General features: G+C 37.9%; 2 protein-coding genes across 2 annotated transcripts; one reads left to right on the top strand and one right to left on the bottom strand.

Annotated features, from left to right (window-relative positions):
* The first annotated feature begins 4,358 nt into the window (after positions 1–4,358).
* On the top strand, positions 4,359–9,595 carry LOC142622670 (uncharacterized). The gene is made up of 5 exons (XM_075796198.1): positions 4,359–4,654; positions 5,029–5,096; positions 5,246–7,003; positions 8,277–8,388; positions 8,596–9,595. The coding sequence occupies exons 1-5, from the start codon at positions 4,498–4,500 to the stop codon at positions 9,333–9,335; spliced, it is 2,835 nt and encodes a 944-aa protein (XP_075652313.1). The 5' UTR covers positions 4,359–4,497; the 3' UTR covers positions 9,336–9,595.
* A 486-nt stretch (positions 9,596–10,081) lies between these two features.
* LOC142609024 (uncharacterized) lies at positions 10,082–11,157 on the bottom strand. The gene has a single exon (XM_075780670.1). The coding sequence runs from the start codon at positions 11,019–11,021 to the stop codon at positions 10,359–10,361; it is 663 nt and encodes a 220-aa protein (XP_075636785.1). The 5' UTR covers positions 11,022–11,157; the 3' UTR covers positions 10,082–10,358.
* Positions 11,158–11,860: the final 703 nt, after the last annotated feature.

Here is an 11,860-nt window from a genome sequence, read left to right as displayed (position 1 = left end):
ATATTCTCCAAACTCAAACATCATTATTACAACTTATCCTTGTATATACCTATATATACAACAGAAGGAAATGCCACTTATGCATAAAGGACGAGATCTCTATTTGTCCTTAACCTACCTTTAGTTAAGTGAATTGTTTAGAGATGGTAAAATTCCTCAACCTAATTTGTCAAGCCTCTCTTTGACAAAAAAGTATCAAATGTTTGGAATTGTGCACTATCACACTCATAATATATTTACTCAATTTATTTATGAGACCCATATGTTATGAGTTTCATTTTACATGCATTGATACAACATACATTATCCCATCCTAAAGAGGAGGTGCGATTATAACAAATTTTGCCTCCTTCAATGTTCTCATTGTGGGGACTAAAAGGACCTAAGTAAGTGTTTGGGCCTTGGGCTTTGTTGATGGGCGCTAGTTTGTTTTAGACTAAAAGCCTCTTAGAACTGTAGGTCGGCCCATGAGTCGAGAGTCTGAGGATTCGTCTGAGGACGAATATCTCCTCAGACAGACCCACGATGACCCTGGGATTCGCCAAAAAGATCAAGGCAGAGTTCCAGAAAAACTATTGGTTAAGAGGGGGATTTAAGCACCCTCCAGACGCAACGGTATGAGAGAAATATCTTAGAAAAAGGCTGCTACCTCCACATTAAAGACCTTGCACCTACCTCCCTAGCCGCATTAATGGGGGAGTGACCCCTGAATAGTAGAGGTCAGTCTTCTTGCTATAATTTAAAGACTTCCAGAGGGTGGTGGATGGGACAGGTGTCTAATAGGGTGATTTGTGTTACACATGGATAAATAGGGAAGAAGAAGAAGTATTTAAGGAGGAAAGAGGGCAAAGAAAGGAGGGAGACAAACATTAAGAACTGTGACCTTTGAGAGAAAAAATAGAAATAATATATAATTTGTTCTCGGCTTACGTCTGAAGAGGTTTATTTTGCCCCGTTTGTCTTTTATTTGCAAACACTGTAATATTTTAGCCTGTTTATTAAGTTTCAAATATCACTAAATTAGATTGCGAGCCCACACTCTACAAATTTCATTGTTTAAGGCTCATTGGGCCTGAGCCCACGTGTGTTTTTGGGTCCAGGCGCAATTGTGCACTAACACTCATTGTCATCCTTTATTCTCTCTCATTTTTCTCGCTTTCATGTCTCATCATCACATAATACTTGTGTCTTCATTTTTTTTCCTACTTCAAAGAGAGGGCAAGACATGAACTTGGGCAACTATAATTTGCCTTACCCTTTCCCATTGTCATCCATAATATAGTCTGTAATTTTTGGATAAATCCAATAACTCAAGATTTAAAAAAAATTATCGATAATGAAGGACATTTTTAAATATTATCAATCAATGAAGGGCCTATATCCTCGTAATTGCCCACTCTTCTTTATAAGGATAACCATATTTTGAATCTCCTATTTTCTATTTTTGTAACTATTTAATTATCCCAAAAAAGGAAAAAAAAAAAGGGCATGATCATCCAAGAAAACACGGTAACTCTAGTACAAAATAAGAATTTTATTGCGTATGCTACATTTCTTATAAGCCTAAGTGACTGTCATTTTTGAAAATGATCTCACACATTCCATAAGAAAGACCTATTTCATAATATTTTTTTTTGAAGTTCCCATTCCCAGTTATATATGAGAGTACCTAAATACAATTTCTTAGATCTAATTAAATTGAACCATGTGTTTGCAAGGCATATGATGCATTCTAATTATTGATAGAATTGTGAGAATGTAGTTTCCCGAAAGGTGATAGACAAATTGAACTTCAAACCATAGATCACTCCATCCTTACAATCTTTCTTAGTTCAAGAAAGACAGTAATTTCATTGTTTCGAAAGTGTTTTTCAATGAATGTTGGTGTGAGGTGTGCCCTATGGATGTTTTCCATATTCATCTCAAGGATGTGTTTGATTCGATGAATATTGATTTATGGAACAATATTTTTTAAGGATGTTTGGGGTAATGAAAAATGTTAGACAGCCAGAAATTGTTTTCTGGTTGATAGTAAAATAAAGAAACTTATGGCAGAAATTGGTTTATGTTTTCATTTTTCATAAACCATTTTCCGCCTCACCAAAAACTTATCGATCAAACATCCTCCCCCCACTCCCATTATCTACCACCCAACTACTACCTCTACTAATATCCTTGATCTCTGGTGGCTTATGGCCACTGCCATTGCTGGTCTCCGATCACAATTTCTTTTATCTAAAATTTTCAAATTTTTTATTATATATGCGTTTGGGAGATGAGAAAATGTGAGTGTGGGGGGTAAAAAGATCCTGATGGGAACGTGGGCCTTTTGGGCCGTGTTAAGGAAGGCCGACCTGACCCTGGGTTTGGAAGTTGTTAATACTATGGGTCGGCCCATGCGCCGAGGGTCCGAGGACTCAGCCGAGGGTGAACTTATCCTCGATCGACACCAGAGAACCCGGGACTTCATGGTACAGGTTAGGGAATGACACGGTCAAGACCAATGGTTAAAAGGGGTGAACCCTTGAATGCCCCAGAAGCACCAGTGTTGAAGAAATGACAAAGACAAAGGCTGCTACCTCCACATTAAAGACCCTGCACCTACCACCCTGGCCGCATTAATGGGGAGGTGACACTTGAACAGTGGAAGGGAAACTTCTAGTTACTGTTCAAAGGCACTAAGAAAAGAAATATCTATACTAAGGGAGGAGTTGAGGGCAACACGTGTATAAAGTATTAAGAAGAAGAGTATTTAAGGGAGGACCTAGAACAGAAAGAGGGACGGAACTGTTTGTAACCTAAAAAGAAAAAAGACAAAGAGAGAGATAATATAAGAATGCCTCTCGCTTACGTCCGAGGAGACCTATTTACATTACTCTTTGCTGTTTCCTAATACTGGCAATCTTTAGTTTGTCATTTAATCTTCACTCACTTCTAATCTGGGTTTCAAGCCCACTCTCTACAAATTTTCATTGTTTAAGGCTCATTGGGCCTGAGCCCACAACTGTTCTTGGGTCCAGGTGCAATTGTGCACTTACAGTGAGAAAGTAGTAAAAAAATATTTTTAATAGCATTTTCAAGAATATAACCAAACATATAAATATATTTTCTCAAGTATTTTTGAAAAATATTTTTTAGCAAATTAAACACAGCTAATCTTGGCAATATAATCGTCAAACTGTTCATAATGGGTAGAAAAACACACCTTCACGAAGGGTAAGTTGCGTATAGCCAATAAACAATGACATTGAATCATGGCACATTTGGTATTATATCAATCAATATCACCACATGATTAATTATTTTTTTAATATTAGATAGTTTTATATTTTGACAAACAAATATTAGATAGTTACAACAAAGGAAAGAAGATTTTAACCTAGACATTTATGTTAACCTCACAAAGTCTCTCGGCAAACTCATGGTTGAATTTAAGTTACATTTGTTTGGTGGTGAAATAGAGGAGATAAAAAACATAATAAAAAAAAGAAGATTTTTTTTTAAAAAAGTTTAGAATCATAATATATACAAAGACTAGCACTTAAAAAAAGGATAAAAATTTATGAGAAAGAGTAAATAAAAAACAAGTATAAAAAAATAAATAAGCAATAATTAATGGGTGTCTGTAGTGTTGACTGGTGCTCTAGTGCGCGTGGGGTGCGCTCTCTGTCCCCACGCTCTCCTCTCCTTATCCTACGCACCTACTTCACTCTCTTCTGTCTCACTCTCACTCTCACTCTCATAGTCTCAAACTCTCTCTCTCTCTCTCTTTAGGACTCATTAGCCTGTACATACAGTTCTTTTGTGTTTGCATTTCCAACGCTAATGGCTTCATGGCATTAGCGAGACACACAACAGAACACAGTCACAGAGGCCTCGCATCCTCGAGCTTCAATCAACCCTCTTGGGCTCCGCGAAAATATAATATACATTGCATTTAGATTCTATTCTTCTTCTTCGCTTTGGCTCGTCTCCTTTGCGTACAGACTTGTACAAAAAAACAGAAACAGATACTAAACAGTGAGGTCTCGTATTTTTAGTTTCTGTTTTTCTTTCTCTGTCGGTAAACTGAGCATCGTGGACTGTGCCGTCGTCGTTTTGCGGCGAGGAAATGTTGCTTTCTGGCTTCAGCTTTATGAAGATTACAGTTTGGTTTCTCTCCTCGTTTACCAGCATTATTGCTGTACGGAGGTTCCTGTTTTAGGAGCTCTCTGCTCGCTCTGGATTCCCTTTCTCATTGGGCAATTCACGCTGTTCTTTTAGCTTAAAACAGAGAAAAAGAGAGAGAGAGAGAGAGAGAGAGAGAGAGAGAGAGACTTTTGAGCTTGAAATGTAGTAGTATTTTGGCGCAATGCAGAGTTGGGTTTGAGAGAGTTTCGAGTTTTTGGAGGTGGGTTTGATGAGGGATTTTGGGTTTGTGATAGAAAGGAGTTTCATTTTTTGAGTTTTGGGTTTTTGTGAAAGGTGTTTGTGAGGGTTTTGGGTTTTGTTGGAGAAATGAACGAGAATACAGGGCAAACTTTGTCGTCCCTAGCGATTACTGAGAAGAGAACGCATAGGCCTGGTGGTTGTGTTGGGATTTTCTTTCAGCTTTTCGATTGGAACCGTAGGTTCGCCAAGAAAAAGCTCTTCTCTAAGAAATTGCTTCCTCCAGGTTCCCTCTCTCACTCTCTTCTATCCACCAATCAAAACAAAACCCACATTGCTTTTTTCTTTGTTACTGTCTCTCTCTCTCTCTCTCTCACACACACTCTCACACACACACACACACACACACACACACACACACACACACACACACATAAACACACGTACATACATGTCCCATTTGCTAAAATGTGGTAAAAATGTTTGATTTTATAAGAAGTTTAAAGAGGATGAGAAAGATGTCCATTTCTAAGCTCCATTTCAATGAAGAAAACCCATATTGGTTCGATGTTTTCTCTCTCTAACACGTACACGTCCTTATGATATAATTTGGTAAAATTGTTTGATTTTTATGTTTGGTGAATTTTTTGGATGTGTTAGCTCGTGCAAAACAAGCTTCAAAGAAGTTTAAAGGGGATGAGAAGATGCCCATTTCCAAGCTACAGTTGGTATGCATTTTGCTTTTTGTAGTAGTCTGAGTTTCAATTTTTTTCTTTTTGAAGTGTTTATTTAGTTGTCTAGTGGGTTTGAAAGATTGTTTTCCTTTTTGGCTGATTTTTATTCTTTTGATATATTCTGGTTGTGTTTTATGTAATAGATTGCTGATGAAAATAGTGGGGGTTTCCCAAATGTGAAGAAGAATGGGAATCGTAGTGTAGATTTAGAGAGAAAGTATGAAATGAAGGCTCCGAGTTTGGTTGCTAGGCTAATGGGTCTTGAGTCTATGCCAGCTGTGCATCGAGATAAACCTAAGAAACCTTCATTTTCTGATGGTAATGTTAATGGGGATGAGAATTTTGTAGGTAATCATGGTGGGTTTGATAAGGAGTTAAATTTGGAGAAAGGAGGTGGGAAGCAGGAATCGAGGCCTCAGAAGCTTCAAAAGACAGGGCCATATGAGAGAAGGGTGGTTACTAGGTTTGGAGCTGAGGCATTGCAGATTAAGAGTGTTTTGTCTCGGTCAAGAAAGCACCATCATCATCACCCGAAGCTTGCTTCCCCTGTGAAGAGTCCAAGGATTTCCTCTGGGAGGAATGTGTCTCGAAGCTCTCGGTTAATTGGTGCTGCCACCAGGATTTTGGAACCAGGGTTGCAAGCTACAAGCAGAGCAAAATGTGCTATTACTTATTCGAGTTCTATGCATTATTCTCCAAGGGATGAGATTATATCACCAGAGACATGGAAACAATCTAGTTGTAATGCAAGTTCAGCACAGCCTTTGATGGGGCAGACTTCTTGTAGAAATTGTGGCAATTTGGTGGATTTTGGAGCAAATACTGAGGAGCATCCCTCTGCTTGTTTTGGTTCAAACTTTGTCAATGCCTCTTCTCAGGATTCAGGATGGAGTATACTAAGGCCACCGGTATCCTCCAATGAGCATGAAACAGATGTGGTTTTTCAGAAAAGTAAAGACCGGGCTGTTTCTCTTGTTTCTCAAGAAAAGGACAATATGAGATTCTGTAATGAACCAATTACAGAAAGAGTGCCTCCATCGCATGAAGGTCAAGGACAATGGCATTTGTTGAGCCAAACATGCAAGCCTTCAAAGGATGAATCATCTGCCATTGTATTTAAGCACAGGATGCAAACACAGAATCCTATGTTGTCGGGCAGGGATAGAATCCCAACTACATCTAAACTAAGTAGTCTGCAGAGTCGAAGAGTCTCATCAGCTGGAAATGCCGCTGGTGGGACCAAAGATTTTGTTGCTTTGAACCGAAGTTTAAGTGGTCGAGCCAGGCCGAGGGTGCCTACCAAAGTGGACAGTTCTAGGTTTGACACAGAGAGGAAGGCTTGTAATGGAAGGGGTGAATCATTGTCACAGTTAAAAACTCCAGTACGAAAAAGGAGGACAGTAAATGTTGGTGGGCAATCTGAAAGTACAGGTTTTGTCAGTTCGACTATTTCAAAGCAAAGAAATGTTCAGTGTGGTACTTTGACTGGAAAAGGCATGGGACTTAATACTTACTCAAAGCATAATCATGTCAAAAGTAGATTATCCCATCAGGGAGATGGAAAAGGAGCTGAGGGAAATAAGGAAACTGATGTTATTTCTTTTACCTTTAATTCCCCAATGAGGCAGAAGGCTGCCATTCCTGTTGAAATGGAGGAGAAAAGAAGGAATGAAGATGGAAATATGTCTTTTCAAAATCCATTAACATTAAGAGGAGATGCTTTAGGGGCCCTCCTGGAACAAAAATTGAAGGAATTGACTTCTCAAGAAAATGATGAGTTATCAACTGGTGCTCCAACAGTTGCTATGATTCTCCAAGAGTTAATATCTGCCTTGACTGCAGACCAATCTTTGTCTCAGGATGGTCATACTCACATGTTCAATAAAGATTTAGTTTTTCAGGTACATTGCCGTATATATTTTTCTGTTCATGTTACCATCTTTTCTGGCTTTGCTTTTGCCTTTTCAACTTGTGTTGCTTAACCCCCAGGCATTCATTACCTCTTTAGCTATTCTATCCACACACCTAGAAAAACAAACATGACATTATTTTAGCTGGGATTGTTGCTTTAATTTGTGGCGTTTTATCGACTGGCCAACTATAAAAAAAGAAGAAGAAATGGCATTTGACTTTTTAGGTCAATGTATGTTGAGATTTCATGAGAACACTTATATCTCATTCTAAACTTTAATGCCTATAGCAAAAATCCTCTTTGTTGTAAACTCCAGACTGAACTACTCTTGTAAGCATGTATCTGGGTCAGACTGTGTACTTGATAATTATTGCTGAAAAAAAAAGTCAGCATTTTGTGGTTAATTATAGCAGAATCCACTATGGACTTATGCACTGAATATTTATTTTTCTTATGTAAATTTTTTCTCATTGTCTTGTATATCTTGTATGAATAAGAAATCATACATTAGATAGTAAAATTTGCTCATGTTCTGCATTAGACAGTATTACGTGGATACTTACAGTGGCTTATTTTGATTACCATGTCATAAATAACATTCCACTGAGATTGGCCAAGATGCAAACTTTCTTTATTAATAACCTGTTTTGTTAGATTTCCTGTAATTATTCCCATGTGCATGATTAAAGATATCCAAATTTTTTACCTGGGGCCGTGGGGGGGAGTGATTTTGAAATTTTATTATTGATATCCAAATTTTTTACCTGAAGTGTGCCTCTCTTTCTTTTGGGGTTTTGAATGAACTCTTTAAATTTATAAACAATGATTTGGGGCCTGGGATATCTGAAAATGAAATTGGAAGTGATATGGATTGCAATAATTTGAGTAAAGAAATTTGGATAATTATTTAGTTGACTATTCCTATTTGTGTTCGTTAGAGCTATTGTGGTTTATGAAAACTTCTATGGACTGATATTCCGCCAGGATTGTAATGTGAAGTTGGACACCTAGTATTGTGAATTTGCTTTTCCTCATTCATTGAGGACCATGTATGTTGATACAATTCTCATAGGGAGCTGTGGGATGTCATATAAATAGCATGTCATACCAATCCATAAATTATATGTCTTTAAATGTGTTTATATGATCCTGAATTTTTGGCCTTTTTTTTTTGTTTTTGTTTTTTAGAGAAGTTTTTGCTATTGTTGAGTGAATTGTGTTTCAGCATTCATTTATTACTGACAAGTGTATACCCTCTTTAGAATGAAGCAAAGATGGAAAGGTTTCTTGGAAGTTCGCGAGAAGGTCATCATCTTAGTCCTGGATCTGTTCTTGAAGCTTCATTCTCTTCTAGTAGTCTGGATGAAAGCCCAGGTAAAAGAACTTGAATTGTGTTGTAGAGAATGCAGAACAAAGAAACACATAGTACCTTTGTATCCACTTCATTGTTGACTGATTTCTAAAATGCATTGTTGAAACACTATATATATATATATATATATATATATATTTTTACAATAAAATTCGATTTCAAAATTCTGCCTGTTTAACTGTTCTTCTGTTTCCAACCCTTACTTGCAGTTCCGGGACATAGGTTGTGCCCTGACTCCATGGATTACTCCTATGATCAGTTACAACCATTGGAATCTGATGTGGATCTCTTAGATTCTGCAACCTCATTGGATAAAGGGAGAACTGATAGTAAGTTGTTGATCAATTTTGTCAAGAATGTCTCTAAAATCTTGCAGAGCCATTGGAATCTTTCTGAGGAAAGATTAACTGGAAGTGAACTTGCCCATGCAAACGAGAAAATCTTGAATGCTGAACTGTTGTTCCGAACTCGAACTGCACATAATTTAGATGGAATGGAAGGTTTTGTCATTAGTCCCCGTCTCCTTGACGAATTGGAATCTTTTGCTCGTGTTGCATGGACAGATTTCAATGGCTTTATAGGTTTGGAGGACACCAAAGCAGGAAACCACCTCAGGGGATTTCTTTTTGACTGTATCATAGAATGTTTAGACTCAAAATATGGTCGATACTGTAATTCCGGATTCAAGGCATGGTCAAGACTTCCATTATGTATAAATACAAAGACATTGATTCAAGATGTTGCGAAGGAGGTTAGAAGGTGGACAGGTTTGGCTGGGATGGTTCCTGATGAGATAATAGAATGGGAGATGAGTTATTCCTTGGGGAAATGGACAGATTTTGATATCGAAGCATTTGAGACTGGCAATGAAATTGATGGGGACATACTTCAAAATTTGGTTGAGGAAATTGTGATGGATCTTTTGGATTGCCGGTCATGTTCCTTCTGAACTTCGTATATGTGCTGCAATTTTTTAGTTCTTTTTGATTGGTTCATGCGGCCCTCTAGAACTTTTCAACTGAAGCAAGACACGTATTTTGTAAAAATTGAATGATGTTTATTGAAAGTGGTTACTGCATTTGTAGATTAGCATTGATACATGGTTTCCTGAACGTAACTTGTCTTTAAATAGGCCATCAATTTGTAATGGTTTTTTTTTTTAATCAATGGTAGCTAAGGTTATGAAAGCAGTTCAAGAATTTTGTCACATCATATATGAAATAAACAACCGAAAGGTTTGTCTTCCCATTTGGCTTATGGTTTTCAAAGAATGACTAGATTTCGGATCTCTCCATGGGCATTCCATTTGTTTTAAATGAATAAAAAAGATGATATAGCATAGCATCTCTTTGGTAATAATTTAGGCCCCAGAGTTACACCATTGACTAGATTTCAGATCTCTCCATGGGCATTCGGTTTGTTTAAAATGAATAAAAGATGACATCTAGCATAGCATCTCTTTGGTAATAATTCAGGCCCCAGAATTACACCATAGAGGAAAAAAAGAAACAGTGCCTCCAAAATCCTTCCAAACTTGGATGAGAAAAGTAACACCATGAAAGAAAGATGCATTCTAGCATCTCTTTGGTAATTCAGGCCCTAGAATTACACCACATAAAGGAAACAAGAAATTGGTGTCTCCCAAAATCCTTGCAGGCTTGATTGAGAAAAAGTAAAAAACAAGGAACAACCATGTTCTCAAATCTCCAAACTCATTTACGGAGGAACAGACCCACCTTCAGTATATTACAATAACATCTCATGGTTACGTCTAGAGCTTTGCACTCTTCTGAACCATTAGAGACAAAAATAGAAAACAAATTCATCTTCACATTTCAATATCTCTTAGGAAAAGCAATGAAAAATTACTCAAAAAACTCGTGAAACAAATTCAAATTCAATCAAGTAAGAACAAGTAAAAAGAGAAAATGAAAAAATTAAAGACAAATCGTATGTAAAACCACCACCACATTCAAAACTGTCTGTACCCCAACACAGTCTTTCCCACCATTCTGCCATTCCTCCCTCCCCTGTTTTCACCATTGATGGCATTGGCCGCAGCCGAAGACAGCCCCTTCAATTCCTCAACACTTGCATAACTCTTCCTTGCCATCAATCCACCACCAACACCCCTCTTCTCCCCTGCATTCGCAGACTTGCTCCCTCTCGAATTCGACAAAACCCCATTAACTCTGGATCCATTCTTTGCCGGAGGAGTCATCTCCAGCATTGGAGGAAGCATACTCACCGGCTTCCGGTTCTCTTTCCGCAATGTAGCAGAGAAATCCGGAACCGACTGTGCAAGAACAGAGGACCCTTTAGGCCTAGACACCAAATTAGCTTGAAATTTTACCTGTTTCTTTGGTGGTGGGGTCAGCTTTGGTTCATATACTTCAGGTTCTTGTTCCTTTATTTGCTTCATTCTCAGCTTTGATTCTCTCAATTCAGCGTATGCTCCGTATCTGGGTCCTCTCTCCATGATAAAGCTCTCCGTGGTGAGTCTGAGAGGGACGGGTTGGTTGGAGTTTGAATTCTGAGAGAGGACGAGAGATATGGGGTCGAGGGCATGAAAGAAAGTTTGGAGTGTGGGATTTTCTGGATGGGTTTGTCGCAGAGAGCCGTTAATCTCTGCCATTGTTGAAAAATTTTAAGGTTTTGGATGTGTTTCTTGCTCTGTTTTGGTTTGGAGGCAGAGAGAGATGTTTGATTGATTAATAGTTTTTGTAGTTTCCTCTTGGGGTTTTGTGTACTATGCAGAATTAAAAATTTGATTTTGCAACGGCTATTAAGAGAGAGAGAGAGAGAGAGAGAGAGAGAGAGAGAGAGAGAGAGCGAGAGTCTCTTTCTTTCTTTTTGATTTTGTTACTAGTTTTATCCTTTCCAATAATTTCCAACGTTCCAATTTGAGGTGGGCCCCTTATGAAAAATCACAAAAAGTTGGAATCACATTGGATTCTATACCAACCGTCCGATTTTAGGTGGATCGTCATGATGTTTTTCAAAGATCCGTGTTAACTTTATTGGTTGTATATAATAGAACATAGCCACGTAGACGTAGGGATCCTTCTTGTTTTTTGTTTGCACCTGCGTTGAGCATGGTGCACTTGTTTGACCCATTTCTTCTTCTTCCTTTTTTTCTTTTGATTTTTTATTTTAATTTTGTGGTCAAAGGACAAATTTTGATAACAAGGTCGGCCATTTGAAAGCTTTACATATGGCTTGAAATTAGGCTCCATGCAATTAAACAGTATATAATACAATAGGGTCCATTCAAACTACACTATAATGAGAATCACTTTCAAAATAGAGTAATTCTTAGGTACTTTCGGAGTACGGAGAATGATACTCCTTCCTCTCACGTTCATGGCGGGGTCCGTTCATTAAATTTATGGTAGGGTTCACCATGAATGTGAGAGAATGGAGTACTGTTTTACTATATTCCGTGACTACCTAAGAATTTTCCTTCAAAATAAA

The sequence above is a fragment of the Castanea sativa genome, chromosome 1, assembly GCF_040712315.1.
Source record: "Castanea sativa cultivar Marrone di Chiusa Pesio chromosome 1, ASM4071231v1".
In the NCBI taxonomy this organism is placed as follows: domain Eukaryota; kingdom Viridiplantae; phylum Streptophyta; class Magnoliopsida; order Fagales; family Fagaceae; genus Castanea; species Castanea sativa.
This window is presented reverse-complemented; position numbering and strand designations above follow the sequence as displayed.